The sequence below is a fragment of the Ceratotherium simum genome, chromosome 2 (assembly GCF_057802395.1).
Source record: "Ceratotherium simum simum isolate JZ-2026a chromosome 2, ASM5780239v1, whole genome shotgun sequence".
Classification (NCBI taxonomy): Eukaryota; Metazoa; Chordata; class Mammalia; order Perissodactyla; family Rhinocerotidae; genus Ceratotherium; species Ceratotherium simum.
In genome coordinates, this window is record NC_141901.1 from 8,586,167 (window position 1) to 8,606,038 (window position 19,872).

General features: G+C 35.8%; 1 protein-coding gene across 1 annotated transcript in view; it reads left to right on the forward strand.

The window, feature by feature from the left end:
- DNM3 (dynamin 3) overlaps positions 1-19,872 on the forward strand; it is a 532,803-nt gene that overhangs the window by 417,457 nt on the left and 95,474 nt on the right. Inside the window, exon 16 of the mRNA XM_004425038.3 lies at positions 15,282-15,393. Within this exon, the coding sequence (XP_004425095.1) occupies positions 15,282-15,393 (112 nt within the window). The remainder of the gene's footprint in view (positions 1-15,281; positions 15,394-19,872) is intronic.

The window sequence follows — 19,872 nt, forward strand, 5'->3', positions numbered from 1 at the left end:
AAATAAAATAAACAAATTCACATGGCACCCAGCATCACAGCCACATGTAGTATGGTTATTATTTATTATCCTGAGATGCCAGTCCCATGTCTCCAACTGCCTAGTGGGCATTTTCACTCAGAAGGCCTCCTGTCACTTCCTGCCTGTCTGAAGCCAAAACCATTGCCCTCTCTTCAGAGCCATCCCTCACAGTTGGAGTTATAGAGGGCCAATAAATCACACCCTTTTCTTCCCCTCTCTAGCTAAAATTTGTTGTTGCTGCTGTTTTTAGAAGCACAGGAAACAAACAGATCTGACATGAAATAAATGGATCTAGATCTGTAGCCAAATGTCTTGCTAATAGTTCAGCCACAGCTGAGCAGCCGCAGGCTCCTCACACAGGGCAGAGCTCACCAGAACATCTTGGAATGGGAGAGAAATGTGTGTGTCCTGTGGGCACAAGCTTGCTCAATTTGTCTTTTGTAATACACCGCTCAAATCAGCCAGTCCTCCTCCTGTTTGGGGGAGGAAAGACTGAAGCCTAGGAAAAAGGGGCCAGGAGCAGAAGTCCTTTCAAGAAGCCAGGAGATCAAGTTCCCAGGACTAATCACTCTCAACTTTTCTATTTTTATTTGGATACCTTCTTAATTTATGTGACATAAGATTATTTTAGCATTTGGGTGTGAGGAAGAATATTAGATATTAAATATTCTATATTGTGAGAATTTCCACCACTTAAATTCTAATCTGCCGTCTTTATGGTCTTTTTCATCATAAATAAGACCCCACAGTTATAACCAAAACTCACACTTTCAGCTCTTTCATCGTGACTTGATTAACACTGACAGGGACAGGCACCATGGCCACTGGCAGCCAGAGAAAGTAAGGATGGTGGTGACTCAGCTAATTCTGCAACTGCCCTTACAGTAAATGTGTTTTGCAATGCTCTTATATTTTAAAATATTTTTTCTAAAAATCTAAAAATTTTTATTTTAAATTAAAAAAATTTTTTTTATTTATTTCCTTTTTTTTATTGCTCTTCACTATGTCAAGAAAAGGAAATATCAGCCAGCCTCCAATTTAAAATTGTTGCATTGATCTTTGAGGGTGATATTGAAGGACAAGGAAAACTATTTTAAGGAAATGAAGGGTACTAATCAGTCATTGGTGATCGCTTCAGTCTTTCATTCATTCACTCACAGTTATTTCCTGAGTACATTCTTCAGGTCGGGCACTGTACTTAGGTTCTATGAACAAGAGAAACATGTTCTCTACTCTCATGGCATTTACAGTACAGTAAGGGAGACTGAGAGCAAACAATAATTACTTAACTACAACTATTAATTACAACTTACGTGAGAATTTATAATAGAGTGACCTATCCATTTTGAGAATTCAGGGATGGTTAAAACTAACACTAGAAGAATGTGTAGAAATAGACGAGGTGAAGGGAGAAGGGAAGATTGTTCCAGGCAGAGTGAACAGCATATACTAAGACCCTGAGGTAGGAAGAAGCCTCATGTGTTCATGCAGCTAACAGCTGGAGCCTAGTGAGGAAGAGTCAGGGACCAGGTCATTTACAACGCTGTAAGCCATGTTAAGGTTGTTGGTCTTTATCCTAATGCAGTGGGGAGCCCTTCAAGGGGTTAGGTTTGTCTGCAGAATGGAGCATAGGAGTGGAGCAAGTATAGGAGTTAGGAGGTTTTTGTAGAGATCCAGGTGAAAGGTGCTGCTGTCCTGGACTAGAATGGAGGCTGTGGAGATGGAATAAAGGAGGTTTATTGACAGAATTGACTGACTGGAAATAAGGTGGGGGAGAAAGACATGTCAAGAATGACCTTTAGGTATCTAGCACAAGTCCTAGGTGGAAGGAAGTACCAGTTACCAATATGAGGGAACTTTGGAGGAAGAGAAGGTTGAAGAGTAGTCAAGATTTTGAAAGTGGGCTATCCAGAATGCAACTGTAGCTTAAAGTCTGGGATTTGTGAGTGGTCAGCTTATACATGGTACTGAATGCAGGTGGTCTCTTGATAGTACAGTCATCCCTCAGAATCCACGGAGAATTGGTTCCATGACCCCCATGGATACCAAAATCACAGATGCTCAAGTCCCATATATAAAATGGCATAGTATTTGCATATAACCTACACATATCCTCCTATATACTTTAAAACATCTCTAGACTACTTATAATAGCTAATACAATGTAAATTCTTTGTAAATAGTTGTTACACTGTATTGTTTAGGGAACTATGACAAGAAAAAAGAAATCTGTATTTGTTCAGTACAGATGCAACCATCCTAGGCCTTTCCATCCTATAGTTGGTTGAGTCCGTGGATGCAGAACCTGCCAATATGGACAGCCGACTGTATTCCTCAGAGAAAATTCTCTTAGGAAAAACTTCACTTGGTAATGATGGCTGGATCTTTTATAATTTCATTAAATTCAGTTTCCTAATATATTTTTTTAGAGTTTAATAGATTTATTCATAGGTGAGATTGGTTTACAGTGACATATCCCAAAGTTTGGTCCTTAAAATGCTAGCCCTATGAGAAGTTCAAGGGAAAAAAAAGATTCTAGGGTCACATAAGCTTGGGAAATCCTGCAGAGCATGTTCATTTCTTGGAGATTTACAATGTGTATTAGCCTATTAATATTTCTGAGAGGTCCTGCGTTAAAGAAGCTTTCCCTTAAAACTTGGAAAGAAAGACCTATAAAACTCTCTGAGATCAGAACTATTTTGAAGAAAGGTTTTAATTTTTTCCCAAGTTATCCTGTGGATATTGGTCAGTGGGATTTTATAAATCTGATTTTACAGTGTCCTAGAAATTGCATCCATCATTGATACTTATAAATTTACTATTATAAAAGTATACTTAGCATCTCTTAAAATAATGTAATCTTCTCTTTGTTAAATCGTATGTCTCATTTCTAATTTGGATTGTTCTTCTCATCCTTTATTTACTAGATATTACAGAGTTCTGTTTCATTGTTTGATTCATCGAAGAACATGATCTTAAATTTATCAATGATAATTCAATTTTCCATAATTAGTTGCTAACTTTATTATATCCTATATTCTGCTTTGCTTAGTTTTGTAATTTTCCAACTTGTTAAATTCAATGCTGACAATGTAATTTTGCTTCTTTTTTTGAATAATAAGACATACGTGACTGTGATTTTGCCTCTGAATAGAATTTTGGCTACATGTACTGAGTTCCAATCCTGTGTGTAATGTTATTTTGTTTGTTTAGTAAATAGTGTGTAATTATAATTTTGAGTTGCTATTTGACACAAGTTATTTGGGGGAGTTTTACTTTATTTTGCATTTTTTGGTAGTTCTTTTCTGTTTAACTTTTATAATTTCTAGTTTTATTGCACTGCTTTTTTATCATAGATATGTGAAATCAGGAATATTATCCTGTTTAAGGTATAAAAATAACTCATAGTCCTAGCTTTTTAAATTTGTATTATTGAAATCACTGATTTTATTTTTTTATTTTTTTGTGAGGAAGATTAGCCCTGAGCTAACATCTGTTGCCAGTCCTCCTCTTTTTTTGCTGAGGAAGATTGGCCCTGGGCTAACATCCATGCCCATCTTCCTCTACTTTATATGGGACGCTGCCACAGCATGGCCTGACAAGCAGTATATCTGTGTGCACCTGGGATCTGAACCTGCGAACCCCCAGGCCGCCACAGCAGAGCACGCACACTTAACCGCTACGCCACCAGGCAGGCCCCACAGATTTGATTCTTAATTTAGGGTAATGCAACATCTTTGTATCATTGATTCATTGTCAATAGTCTTTGAAGAATTTTGGATGCCAAGAAAAGAACAAAAGAGTAGTCAGTCAACCAAAAAATATTATTGCGTACCTGCCATGTAAACTAAATGCTGGAAATACACTGATAAACAGTCAAAGCCCCGTTGACTAACTTAGATTGCAGTTGGAGGAGCATAAGCAAGGGAAAAAGAGCTTGGAGAGGTAGATCAGTCAGGGCAAGATGTTTGGATTTTTTCCTACTCCCAGTGGGAAGTCATTGGAGGACTTTAAATAGGATGGTGATACAATATATGATCACTGTGGCTTCTTTGTGGAGAGTGGAGTAAGAAAGGTGTCAAGGAGATGTTAGGAAGCTGTAACAACCATCCAGATGAGAAAAGACAGTGGCTTAGATATGGGAGTCTGTAGTTTAGTGTAGAGATCCAGAGTTATCTGCATTTAAATGATATTTAAGGCCACTGGACAGGGAAGATCACCTTGGAGAAAGTGTAGACAGAAGAAAGTAGACCATTGAAGGACTTTGGGGCACTCCAGAATTTAAAGGTCTAACAAAAGAATTTAAAGGTCTAACAAAGGAAGAAGAGCAGCAAAAGAAATTAAGAAGTATGGAAATCAGGACAGTGTGATATCACAGAAGTCTTGCAAAGACAATGTTTGAAGACGGAGGAGGTGGTCAACAATGTCAAATGCTGCAGTGAAGCCAAGGAACATGAAGACAGAATTGAGCATTTCCTGTAGCAAGTTGTAGATCACATGACCTTGATAAGACCTGTATCTATAGAGTAGCAGGATCACAATCCTTACTGGGGTGGATTGAGGAAAGAATGGGAGAGGAGAAAATGCTTCAAGATACCTCAAGGAGTTTTGCTGTAAAAGCAGATAGAAATGGGGCAGCTCTTAGGGGGTGGAGGAGAAGGGTCGAGATAAAGTGTGTGTGTGTGTGTGTGTGTGTGTGTGTGTGTGTGTGTGTTTTAAGATGGTTGCTTTTAAGGTGTGCTAGTAAGCCAAATGATAGATCCAACAGTAGAAAGGAAGAAATTATTGAAGTAGAAGAGAAAGGGAATCATCGTAGGAAGTTCATGAGGACATTAGAAGAGATGGGACCCAGTGGATAAGTTGAGGCTTCCATTGTACAAGAGGAAGGCAGAGTCAGTAGTTGTAAATGCAGGTAATCTGGTGGACTTAGTGGAAAGAAGATAGATCATTCTCATCTGGTTGTAAATGTTTTTCCTATGAAGTATGCAACAAGATTATCAGCTATGAGTGAGTGGCAAAGGGTATATTAGAGAACTGAGGGAAGAAAAGATATGAAGTAATCATCTAGTAGAGTGAGGAAGCATATTGACTACAGAATTATAGTAGGGATGTCTGGGCAAGTTAGGTGACCATTTGATATTTGTAGTTATGAATTTGAAGTGAGTACAGTCAGCACAATCATATAGTTTTTCTCTTGAATTATTTAGCAACTTGGATGCAAGAGCTGAGTAAGAAAAGAATTTGGTTGGAGTTTCTTAGGTAAGTAAAATGATGAAGGGAAAGACAGGAAAGGGAGTTGAAGGTTTGCAAGGTAGTAATTATAGTGCCAAACATAAGGAGGGTGATGATGTGTGGGAACGTGGTAGGATCAGTGGATCAGTAAAAGTCCAGAGTTGGAAGTTGTTTTCCAGATTTTCAAAAAGGAGAATAAAATGAAAACTTTGATTGATGAGTTTATCGTCAATGCCCTGCTATAGAAGTTTATAATGAATTGTTAAATTGATATTTATAATTATTTAGAAAGGAAATCAGTGGTCAGTAGGAACTTGCTTTGAATCTTGAAAAACAAGTTGAACCAAACTAATTGCAATTTTTTAATAGAATTGAGTAGATATAATATACTTCGACCTTGATATTGCCCTTTGGAATATACCTGAGGGAAAATAGAGAGACATGACCTGATAGTACATATATGATGGATTTATGATTAAGTCTTCAAGTCTTACTGTTAATAGAACATGTAGCTCTAGTATGGAATTGTTTGAGGTCTATTTTAGGTTTATAGTATGATCACCAGTGACTCAGGTAATGACATAGGAATATTATATAATTATAAATATGCAGATAATGCAAAACAGGAAGAATTGTGAATATATTGTGTCCCAGAATCAGGATTCAGAACATCTGAGCAAACTGGAAATGGACCAAAGCTAACTAGATGAAATGTAATAATGCTAAATGTAAATTTTACTCTTATGTTTAAAAAAATCTATATATGACATTCAGTACAGTAGAGGTCTGGTTTTATAGGAGGTCAAGTGCAAAGAACCTAAAGGCAGTGAGGATAATGCATAATCATAATTTCCGTATTTTGTATATGTTACTTGTATATTTAGCTGTTGCTTGGCATTGTATTCAGCAAGCTCTTCAGACATATAAACTTATTTTATTATCACAGTAAGCCTAAAGTAGATATTATTATCCCCGTTTTATAGATGAGTAAACTGAAGTTCAGAGATGTTGCCTTACCCAATGTCATACAAGATAATAAATGGCACAGCCTGGATTTCGACAGGTGTTCATGGTCTTTACTATACGCTACTACATATTACTTAACTTACATCAGTGAAAGTTTACTGTTCAGAAAGCAGGCAAAAATTCCACCGAACTTCTTCCTTGCATCTGGATGATACTGCATCTGGAGATTTGTGATCAGTTGCTGGCATCTCATTTTCAAAAAATTCTTTTAAAACAGAGAAAATTCATGGGAGGGCAAGAAGGATGCTGTGTTATCTAGAAATCTCTTCATGTGAGAAACATTTGAAAAAATTGGCAGAAGGGTTGGCTTGGGGACTAGAAGACTTGGAGGGACACGTAATATCTGGTCTCAGATGTTTGAATAAATGTCATAGGTAAGGAAATTACACTCCACATTTTTAACACCCAAAGACATTCTTATGACATGTGAATGAAAGTTATACATATAATCAAAACATAGACTCATCATATGGTCTTGTTCTCTTCAGTGTAACACTTTTAAAAGTCTTTTACCTACGGTATAAAATTTCTCATGCTCATTTTTAACGTTGAGGTGACTTTTATTTTTTCAAACTGTAAAATACATAATTCAGCTTGATTTCATGGTGAAATCATTCAGAAGCTCATATCTGCATGATTGCAGCTGAAATAGACTAAACAAAAAAATGCAGTCAGTACAAATTGCTGTGGGTTATCTATATAGCTACAGTGTGTGGTGAGAACCTGGAAGCTGCATCCACAGAATTTATGAGACTTCCAGTAAATCAGCTCAGTTCAGTGTTTTAGACCTGTATCCAACTCTCTTTGGATGTCTAGACACAGCCTAAGATGAGGCTTCAAAAATGGGTAAAAATGAAGCAGCCAAAGCCACCAGAAGCCTTTGACCCTCTTCTAATGTTTCAACCAGATAATTATTTTCCCTCTCAAGAATTTGGCTATCCTTTGAGGGGGAAAAAAAAAAAGAAGATTTTCCATGTGAAGAGCCCCTGAAAGAAAATACTCTGGAGAAAGGTCAGTGAGAATGGGCCAAAGCTGAATTCTTCAGCTCTGCTTAGAGAATGTGGAAAGTGTGCACCCTCTCTACTTTGCGTACTTTCCAGCTGGCCAAGAGCTCTCGTGAATTCTGTCCAGCTTTGCCTTCCCCTTACCTTTACATCTTAAAGGAACTCACACTGTGCAGTGGAAACGCCTCAAATGGAAACCTAAGTGGTAGCTAAAAGCTATGACAGAGAGGTAATTAGATAGTTAAAAACTGATGCATTTTGATTCCGTCAAGATAATCCCTTATCCTTTCTGCTCTGTAGCAAAGATATGACCTTTCAAATTTTCCAACAATAAACTTTCATACTTGGAGAATATATTTCCTTTAAATATGTCCCACTTTTAATTAAATTTACTCCTTCTGCTTGTGATTTGTCTCATCAAACTTTTATTTATTTATTTTTCTTCAAACTTTTATGTCTTAGGTTTTATATAGAAATTTAAGGACCCGATCAAAAGTGAAAAAGGTGTTTTCAAAAATAAGCACAGCGTAAGTTCGTTCCATAGTTCTTTTGTTCATTCATTCATTCATTCATTAGTTCATTCATTCAACAAATATTCGTTTTATGCAGGCTGTATGCCAGGACTGTGGTAGTCCCAGGTTGTACCATTTATTAGCTATATGGTCTTGGGAAAATCACCTAATCTCTCTGAATCTCAGCTTCCTCAACTGTAAAATATCTCTACCACCAACTTTGCAGGGTTGCTATGAAGATTAAATGAGATGATTTCTCCTTAAGATGGTGAAAAATTAGAAGTTTCTCTTTTACTCTTCTCCATCCATTGCTATATCCAAAAAGTCATACACAACAGCAATGGCAAGTCTCAAAGCACTGGGAAGTAGCACTATCAGTCAACTATCTGCAAGAATCATGGAGTGAGCTGGATTGAACTTCTATGTGACCAGTGCATGCTTTACCCTGATTAAGAAAAATGGGGCCAAACAGGAAGACAACAAAAAGAAACTTCTACACTTCTTCACTGAATCAACATGAGAAATGTGGATACTGTGCCAATCAGAAATCCAGATAGCCAACTTTACTGAGAGGCCAATTGAAAAAATGAATCCAAGTAAGAACTTACAAATGGGAAAGTCCAGGTGGAAAATGCCTGATGATAAATGTTTATTCAAGTTAAATATATAGAGTTCCATCTAAATAATTACTTAAGTGTAACAAAATTGAATATAAAAGTAAAACAAAAAGAGATTCAAAGAGATGTGATAATAGTTTAGAAGTAATATTCTAGGTCAGTATTTCTAGATAGATTAGCAAATTCATGAGATAAAGTGACATAAAGTAAAAGCTTCTAAATTCTTTAAAAGTCAAGAGTTTTACTTTATTCCTGTATTTCATTTATACAAAATGAATTCAAGAATGATTTGGAAAACTTAGGTAATCATTTATCTATAGAACTGAAAACTGCTAAAAAATATAGAAGCTAAAAGGCAGTTCATTTCTTGACATACACAAAGAAAATAGTAAAGAGCATTAAAAAAAAAGCATATGTCAGAGTGACAAAAGTAAAATGAAGCATACAGCTATGGCAAGGAATAAACATAATTAAAACTTTTCTAATCATAAGCAGTGATTTTCAGATTAGGATGAAAAATAAAACCCAACTATACCGTTAGCGTTTATAACAGACATGTCTTTTAAGAAGTAAAACAAATGGATGAAAGTAAAAATGTAAAAGAAGAGATAAAGTATATGTCAGGCAAATGCAAATAAAAAGTCAGAAATCATTGCAATAATATACAGAAAATATATAATGAAATCAGAACAAAGAACATCATTTCTCTAAACATATAAAAATGCTCAACATCCTTAGCAAAAATATTAAATCTTTGGGGAGAATCACTTTTAAATTATAAAATTTGCAAAGGTATTTTAAAGATGATAGTCAACATTTTTATGGTTATGATATTCGTTATTCAATAAATATTTATTGAATATCTACTAGTACTTGTCTCTTTGTAAGACCTTGGAGGATAGTGTAATCACATCAATACATCCAAATATGTCTTTTCATTTTTAAAGATCTTGTTTCATGCTTTTCAATAAGATTTTATAACTTTCTTAACTTTCAAAAATTTATTCCTGTGTATTTTATAGGCTTTCTCCTAATATGAATGGAACATTTTCTCATTTCTAAGTTATTGGTAGTGTTGAGAAAAGTCATTGATTTATGTATATTTGTCTTGCAGTTAATGTTAGCCTTTTAAACAAAGTATCTCATTGAATCTAATAGTGTTTTGTAAAAGCCACTTGGATTTTTCAATTCTCCTGAGTTAGTTTTGGTCATTTATATTTTTTTAGGATATTATTAATTTCCTCTTAGGTTCTTAGTTTTGCCATAGGATTGCCGTAATATCTTATTTTAATATTTTTCAATCTCCTCTATATCTGTGGTTATGTATGCTATCCTTTCTTATTTGTGATCTTGTATACTTTTGTTTTCTCCCTTAATTAGGATTATAAGTGTATATTATCTGTTGCTAAGGGGAAAATACTTGTGGATATCTTTATCCTTTATGTTATTTTTATATTTCCTATTTCATTAATTTTGGCTTTAATCTATGTTAATTCCCTCTTCTTTCTTACTTTTTTAAAAATTATCATTTTATAATGTCTGTAGATGAATATTGACTTTTTTTTTCTCTAAATGGTGAACATATTTAAGGCCATAAGTTTTCCTGCAAACTTTGCTGTGCTCCATTGGTTGGATATATAGTGGGTTTTTTTTTTAATTGCTTTCTAAATAATTTTGGATTGGTTTCTTCTGGTAATACAAGGATTATGTAGGATTGTGTTTCATAAGTTTTTCTTTTTTAGCTTCTTTTTTTTTTAAGAAATTCTTTTTTTTTTTGTTTTTTTGGTTTGTGATCAATGTGATCTTTACAATCTCTTCTTTTTAGTTTCTTAAGGTTGGTATTGTGTATGTGTTTAGGTCCAAGTATATGACTGATTTTTGTAAATGCTTTGTAGATAATGAAAAAATCTTTATCTTCCATTAAGGGATAAAGGATTCCATTAAATTCACTTCATTGATTGTACTATTTATTTCTTTTATGTGCTTACTTTTTGTCCACTATAGCTGTCCAATTCGAAATGAGTCATATTAAAATTTTTGTATATTTATATTTTAACTAATTATATACATATAATTATATCAAGTTCATCTTGCATTTTTAGTAGCATTTGCTTCATTTACTTATCTACTATGTTATTTGGTGAAAACAGATTTATGAATATTTTCCAATCTTCATAAATTATACTTTATATCATTATATAATATTTATATTTATTTTGTTGAGTGCTTTTAAATTGTTCATCCTGTTCAGTACTTTTAAATTCCATCTTATCTATCACCCATGTTGCCTTTCATGCATTTTTATTTCTTTGTATTTGTCTGATATATCTTTGCCTGTTCCTTTGTTTTTGCCAATAATATATAACTGGGTTATGTTTTTTTTAATCTGAGTTCACTGACTAGCTGAGAGGATTCAGTCAATTTGCACTAATTTCATAATTAATATACCTGATTTTATTCCTGTCATGTTATCAAAATTTCTTATTTATTTTGTTGTTTTTTAATAAGTTATTTTATTGAGATATAATTCACATACCTCTTAGTACAATTTATTGATTTTTAATATATTCATAGAGTTGTGCAACCAGCACTACTAACTCATTGTAGAATATTTTCATCACCACAAAAACCCCACAGCTTCCTATTCTCCCCTCCCTCCAGCCCCTGGAAATACTCATCTACTTTCTGTCTCTATGGATTTTCCTTTTTTTTTTTTTTTAGGTGAGGAAGATTTGTCCTAAGCTAATATCTGTTGCCAATCTTCCTCTTTTTGCTTGAGGAAGATTCACCCTGAGCTAACATCTGTGCCAGTCTTCCTCTATTTCTTATGCGCATCACCACCACAGCATGGCTGATGAATGGTGTAGGTCCGCACCTGGGATCCGAACCTGTGAACCCGGACTGCCGAAGCAGAGCACACTGAACTTAACCTCTAGGCCATGGGGCCGGCCCCCTATTTTGTTGTTTCTTCTTTTTCTATTTTTTCTTCTTTTCTTATTTTTTTGTTGATTTGATCAAGAGTCTATTAATTTCCCTTTTCCTTTTTTAATTTGGGAGTTCTACGGTACTTTTTATTTCATTAATATTTACATTCATCATCAGTACACAGCCCTATTATTCCATGAGGCAACTATCAATCAAATATTTCTTTCACAAGAGACACTGTCTTCTCCTACTTCTCCCCTCACCCATTTCTCCCAACAATAGGAGACCTCTGGGATCCCTTTGCTTCCCCACTCTTCACCTTGACACCCATCAGAGCAGATCTTGGGAGCATTTTTATCTCCTCCCACTCTCCCCCGGCTTTTAGGCTATTCAGATTTCTGTTGCAGGCTCTTCTACTTTGAGTCCTTGTTTAGCCCTCATGTTGCACATTCTTAGATGCTCTATCATTGATTTTGATTTGACTCTGTGGATATTGGAAGTTTGATTGTTCACCACTGTTTCCTCTCCTCTTAGTCTTTCCTCACCTTGAACACACTCTGCAGGTTAATTTGGCGTTGTTGTAACCCTAACCCTGCCTTAAGATCTCCCTCGAATTGTTATGTGGATGTCCTGGCTGGCCGTGGGACTCTGAGTCTGCAGTCCTCTTAAGAGTCCATGAATGTTATTTCACTGCCTTACACCTTTTGAATGTTCTGTCCAGTGCCAGTCTAATTCTTTTTCCTCTGTAAGCAACTTGCTGCTGCTTTACAGAAGACTTTAAAATGTTTTCTTTATCTTGGAGCTCAAGAATTGTATTAGCATATGCCTAAGTGGTATCTTTTCTCATCAATTCCACCTGAAACTGCACTTTGAAAGTACAGATTTGGATCTTTCTAAAATTCAAGATAAGTTTTATTTTTTAAAAAACATTTCTCTTTTATAATTATTTTTGTCCTCTCATCTTCCTTTTCTTTTTCTGGAACTCCTGTTATTTACAGGTTAGATGCTCTGGGTCTTTCCTCCACACTCTTATGACTTCTCTTTTTTTATATTTTTCCATTTCTTCTACTATATCTTGAAATCTATTAATTCTAGTCTCAACATTGATCAGCCTTCCTTAAGGAAGGAAACTTATCTACTCAATGTTTTAACTTAGAAATCTTTTTTTTAGTTCCAAGAAATCTCTCTTAATCCTGTACTTGTACCTCTTCAAATACTTATTATTCTTCTGCTTCTCCCAACAGTTCTGCTTTGTTGATGGACTGTTCTGATTGCTTTCCTCATTCTTTCTCTGGCTGTTAAACCTCCTTAGGTGTCCTTTTATTTTTCTTTGTTTGTTGCAGCACAGGTCCACCTGCTGGGTACTTTAAGTGGACTGGCCCCATGGTCGTGGGAAAGTACAGACATCTCAGTCATCACAGGCCAGCAATAGGCAAATTGCCAGTTACCAATGGAGGCACCAGAAGGGAGCCTTCTGCATTAGCGTAGAAAAAACTCAGACCCTCCACACTTCCTTAGGGCCAGAGGATCAGGCACACTCAAGGGTCCTGTGATCACTGAGGGACAGCTCCACCAAGGGGATGCTACATGCTGCTCCTTGCCTTAGAGTTCTGCCGCTGTGGTCTCAAAGCTCTTGTTCAGCCCAGAGCCAGAAAGTGCCACAACAGCTATCTAGATCACATCCTCTACCTGAGTACCAGTCCTAATGTCTGCTTGACTTAGGAAAAAAGGATGTGTTTGACCTGAATTGGAAATGGAGACGAAGCAGAGCACAATTAAGCCATCATCTTCCCAGGATTATATCCCCTGGGGATATAATGATGATCATAAAAATGATACATTCCCTGTCCTCATGGAGCTTATGGGATAGTTGGGAGATAGACATTATCAAAGTAAATAAATAATTAAATAAGAAAGAGAAAAAAAAGAAAAAGAAACCCACACATAATTCTGAAATCACCACTGTGATTAGCGCTATGAAGGAAAGGTAAATGGAAATATGAAAGAGGAGCTGACCTGGTAGGGGTGTCAGGGAAGTGATGTCTTGAGGAAGCAATGACTAAGCTGAGATTTCAAGAAAGGGTAGGAGTTAACTGCGTAAGGAGGGAAGGAAAGAGGGCTGCGGGCAGAGAGAGGAGCAGGTTCAAAGACCTTGGGAATAAGCATGGCCCATGTGAGGAACTAAGAGAAGGCCACTGGCTGGGAAAGAGCAAGGGAGATCAGAATGTGAAAGAAGCTGGGGAGGAAGGTAATGATGGGCCAGACCAGGCAGGGCTTCGTAGGCCATCACAGGGAGTGTGCTCTTCTCCTAAAAGCACGTAGCCGTGGGAGTGTTTTATACCAGACGTAAAAATATCTGATTCATATTTTCTGAAGATCATGAGGATTCAATGTGGAGACCAAATTTAAAGGGGCCATGTGATGCTGGGAGACTAGGAAGAAGGCTATTGTAATAGCCTAAGACAGAGATGATGGTAAGATGGTGGTCAATATACAGGAAGTACACTTTTAGGTGGTAAAATGGAAGAAGGGTATGAGAGTGGAAGGTGTCAAAGATACCTGCAAAGTATCTGAATTATACTGCTGCTGCATGAAATGGGTGCACTGTAAGAGGACGAATTCAATCATTCATGTCAAGGTCCCTTTGAGATACTCAAGTGGAGAAGACAACAGGCTATATGAATCTGGGGCAGGTCTGGACAGGAGATACAAATATGTGAGCCATCTGGGTATAAATGGAAAGTGAGTCTCTTAGGCGTGAATGAGAACACTTCGGGAGAGAGTTAGAAGAGAAAAAGATTGTTAATCTTATATACTTCTCGTATCTGTCTAAATTGTATTATCTTTTCTGGAAAGGTGATTGGGAATTGTATCAGTGTCTCAAAAAGTGATCATAACTTTGATCCTATAACTTTATTTATAGGAATCTATCCTCAGAAAATAATAGTAATAAATGTGACAAAGTCTTATGGATAAATATATTCATTTAAGCATCATTTATGATTGCAAAAAAAAGGAATAACTTAATTATCTAATATTAGGAGGAGATTAAGTAAATTATCATATATTTATATTAATGAATATTATGCCATTATAATTTGATGTTTACAAAGATGTACTGTAAGTAGATGACCATGATATAATAGCAAGTGAAAAAGAAAGACACAAAATTGATAGAGAGATAGTAAGATGGAGAGAGAGAGAGAGAGAGAGACAACCTCAGCTGTGTGAAAAATGCATAGAAAGAAAGAGTATAAAGAAATAAGGTTATCTGTAAACAGTGGAAAGCAGATGATTGTTACCATTTTTATGCTTTTATCTAGTTTCCAAATTTTTCAAAATGGGCATGTGTTGTGTCTTATGTATTATTTTATTATTAGGAAAAGAAATATAAAATTATAGCATTGTCCAAGTTATAAAGATGCACTTCATAGGCATTTCACTCTGTTAAATACTGGTTAATGTTCCTTCCTTTTCACAATATTCATGAGCATTTCTGTTTTGAATTTAGCATAGTATTTTAGGTTTGTAAGATTATTGGCATACATTTTAAGGTTTTATGAGCCATTTAGATTTATAAAGTATTTTCGGAAAATTGATCTAAGTACTAGGCAATAGTAAATCCTTTCCCCTCAGAACAACTCCCCGTCAGGTGGCACCCAGTGTATCCTATTGAGAGCATTTGCATTTCCTTCACTTCTGATTGCTCAGCAGCACAGATGACTCTGAATTCTTTAATGTGAGGGGCTTTTTTAAATTATATAATACATACACATAGGAATTTGCTAATTATTTTAAATACAATGAATTGTTTTCGTTTTTCTCCAGTGACTGTCAGAAAACTATCCATTTGGACTGTCATTTGTATCATCATTGTCTGCAGTGATATAAAATCATTTTGAATTTGGCTCAAAACTAAAAGCATGATTTTTTTTTAACTCCAGGAATGTATACAAAGACTATCGCTTCCTTGAGCTGGCATGTGATTCACAGGAGGATGTAGACAGCTGGAAGGCCTCTCTACTAAGAGCTGGGGTTTATCCTGATAAATCTTTAGTAAGTCGGATATATGTCTTATTTAAAAATTATTAACCATGTTTGGGAAAACCTGATTCTACATATTATATGCTGGAGAAACTAGTTCTCTTTTTACTTAATTAATTTGGCACAGTTTTAACTGATACTTTGCTTATATTTCTTTTTCTCTGTTAGGTTTCTATTTTAAGAAGTTAATCAGTTTATTCGCTAAAGAAAATGCCCTACTCTGCCATAAAACATAATATATGTGGTCTCAGACCAACAGAAAGTATCTTTGTTTTAATTTAAAATTTTATTTTATATGCTATTCCACAGTTGTTAAGAGTATTAACACAAGCAGTTTATAACATTCTTCATATAGTCATATATATCATCAATCATAACACTGATATTTCATATTCTTAAAAATGTACTTATTTTTATAAAAATCTACCTCCTTTCATTATGTGTGTATTACCTGTATCCATAATTATATCTGTAAACTCTACTTAATGTCATCATGAGTGTGAAAGAACAAAAAAATATACATTATATTGCTATTCCCACTTATCTTTATTAATATCCTTCAAGTGTCTTGGAGACACTTCTCTCATTCAAGTTAATAAACAGACCTTTTGTGTTCTTTGGAAAATGTAATATTACACAGACTAGTCTGGATTTAAACTTCAGAAGTCCTACCCCACATATGTACACACTCCATTAAACAGACTCTGCGGATGAGTGCTTCTCACTGCTTCCTTGCTGCCTCCTCTGAGACACTGGACTCTCCAGGACTCCCCCAGAACTAAAGAACAGAGACTGAGCCATGGGGAGTTAGTCCAGCTTGATGCTTGTGGTGCTTACCTGGCTCCCGATCAGCTTATAGGACTGATCATGCACAAGGTGGGTTCTTTCCAGGCCCCAAATAGGGACAGGGTCTTTTCAAGAGAAAGTCTGAGACAACAGGTGCAATGTGGGACAACTGACGCATCCCTGAGGGGATTTCAGACCTGACCACATCCCTGAGGTTACATCAGAATTTAACACAGTTCCAGGGGTAAAGGATTGAGGATCTGTGCCAAAATGTTCTCCTTATTGCTGTTATTTTAGCTCATACATAGACCTCTTAACCCCATGCCAACCTACATCTGTCTGGTTAGCACGTAAAACAGTGAACCCCCCCGACGTACCCTGTGCTCTCCAAGTGAGGTGAAACCGGATCCTTTCCCGGTGATACCAGGTACAGAGGTGTCTGTATATGATTTTCGTAACTGTCGCCCAGTTTTTATCAGTTGTGTACATACATGTTTGCATAGATATATACCACTCTAAAGACTACACATAAAAACTAGAATACTACTTCTACTTTTGTCATTAATTCTAATCATTACTTATTACTCTTCCTTATCTATTGATGGTAGTGTTTAATTTCACAAACATTCTATGTTAAAAATGCACATGTACTTAATTTTTTATTCATTCATTTCACAAAAGCCTGTTGAGCAAGCGCTTTTTTCCAGGCACCATTCTTGGCACTAGTGATACAGAGGTGAAGGAGGTCCCGCCCCCAAGGAACACACATTAAACAAGTGAACTAATCACTGTATAATTGTATAGTGTGATTTAAGGGAGTGATGCATTTTATAAAGAAATAATAAAGTTAAAGGGGCAGACAGCGAGAGTGAGGGGCAGGCAAGCTTTATTTTAGTGAAGGTGATTAGGGAAGGCCCCTTTGAAGAGCTGACATTTGAGTAGGCTCCTGAAGGAAGGGAAGGAGTACATGAAATGAAAGTCTGAAGAAGAGTATTGGTGGGAGAGGACTTTCAAGTGCAAAGCCAGCTCAGTGTCTTAGAGGAGCAACAAGAAAGTCAGTGTGTCTGGAACACAGTGAGGGAGAACAAAGGTGGTTGGTGGTTTCCAAGAGGGTGGTCAGAGCCAGAGGATGCAGGCCTTGAAGGAAGTGCTGAGCATTTGGGTGTTATTCTGCGTGAGATGGGAAGCCGTTAGAGGGCTTCAAGCCCGTTAGTGACATGATAAGATTTACATTTTTAAAAGATCGTTACGGCTGGTTTTATGAGAAGCAGTAGAACATGTGGGTTTAAGCACAGGCTTTAGTGTCAGACTACCTAGACTGAAATTCCAGATGCTCACGTACAAGCTGGGAGATCCTGGGCAGGTTGCCTAGGCTTTTTATGTTTCAAGATTCCCATTTCTAAAATGAAGATGACAAGAGTCCCCTATGCATAGCGGCTTTGACAGGATTAACTGAGATAATGCAGGGAAAGCACTGTATAGGGTGGGCACAAGTAAGCACTCTTTTTATTTATAATAATAATGATGATGGTAATAATAATAATAATTTTCATCACAGACTACTTTCTTTAACAAGTAGAGGAGAGCAAAAACGCTGTGGATATTATAGTATAGCCCAATGAGATTGTAAATACTTTATGCCATTTTCTGTCTTTCAAACATGCTTGGTTATATAAAATATCAACGTGTGTGTGTGTGTATGTGTGTGTGTGTGTGTGTGTGTGTGTGTACCTTCCTTACATGCAACTATCATGTTTGTGAAAATGTTAAGTCATGATTTTGTCCATTAAAATTATCTTAAATGCACTAGACAAGTTTGCTATTTAAAGAAATCACGTAATGCATCTCATGAGGGAAAACCTGTCTTGGAAAAACTGTTTTTATAAATCTAGATTTTCATGTATCCATAGTTCTACACAAAAAAGATGCTCAATGAAATATTTGCTATTTTTTATCAGAATGCTCAATTTTAAGCAAATCTAGAGTTGTCTTACACAATCTGTTTTGATCTTTTCACATCATTTTGTTTATAAACACATTTGGTACAGTTGCTTGGAAGATCGAGACAAAGGGGTTTTTTACTACATACCAAAGACATGACAGGAAATTAAACTTGGCAGTGTGCCAGGAACGTTGCTTTTCTCAGTTTTCATCATAAACAATATTTGCATTCCTTATGCACCATGTAGTTCTACAGGTTATTTTACATGATTGCTTGACTTTCAGATGTTTAAATGGCAGCTAACTACTGAAAGCAATCTAAGTAGAAAGCTTATCTAAACATTCCATTTTGTGAATACTCTTAGATTTGGGGGAAGGGATACTTTGAGGTACAGTGATTCCTCAAGTAGGGAGGTTTGATGAAGTCAGATTAACCTAATAATAGATGTCTCTCTCTAATTAAATTTTTAGGACTCTGATGTGTCATTTTGTTTTTGTATCAATAAACCATTGAGTCAACAGCAAATCAGTTAATCGCTACCCTAATACTGAAATGTTTGTGTGTCATACATGGACATGAGTCTAGACTCAAAAAATACCTCTATTTTTACTGGAAAAAAAAATTCTATGTAGATCATTATTTTTAAATGTATAAATTTGGCATAATTTAGATAAAAATGTATAAATTTGGCTTCATTCCATCACCCAAATGTGAATGAAATGATGTTTTGGACAAATTTTTTTTTTAACTAAGGTTGCACACTTCTTTATAACATGCTTTTCCCCATCATATTTCTTTTCTATCACATCCACACTATACAATGTTTTTATGTCACTCATATCATAGTGTTCTGCTACCCTGTTTCTTCCATCTCTTAGGTCATTTCTCTTGGAGTTCTCTACAAATTTTGTCTTCTTTCTTTCCTTCCCTTCCACCCTCTCCCCCCACTTGCTTCCTTCCCATCATCTATCACTGTTATGGTGGACTCGAGAGATTCAGAGATAAAAAAAGATGCAATTCTTACTTTATAGAAGTTCCAAGTCTAGTGGAACAGAGAGATGCAAATAAATAATTACTCTACAACATGATAAAAACTACAGTGGATATCTGTATAAAATGCAACAGTCCAACTATATTTCCATGTGCATTTTCTAATTACCTTCAGTGCCTTAATCTCTCTGGATCCAAAGCAGAATGTAGACTTATCTGAGCACTGTTGTCTGTGGCCCTAGAATGGAAACGAGGAGTTCTGGATTCAGTTTCCCACTGTGCCACTGACTTACTCAGTGAACTTACATGTAACCTCTCTGAGCCACAGATTTAGCATTCTACCAATCACCTAATCTTTCTGAGCAGCCACAATATATTAAAAATATATTTAAATTGAATTTGGATTTAGAAGAATTTTATGTCTTTTATTTCTATTGCCTTTGGCCATTAGATTGAAATTATAACCACTATAAAATTTTATATTGTTAAATAAGTGTATAGGATTTTACACAGTTTCAAAGTAACAATGTTTCTAATGGAATTGTTTTTTTTACTGATGAGACTAAGATAATAAGTTTGTGTGTGTGTTGTGTGTGCGTGTGTGTATCAGTAGTTACAGGCTACAGTTAAAGAACTTCTAAAATATTATTTTACTGACACGTACATAAATTTTTCCTATAAGTGTGGATACAGATAAATGTGAATTTGATTAAATATCTGAAGAACATGATATAACAAATGACTGATTTTCTGGCACAGTTTTGTCAGCATAC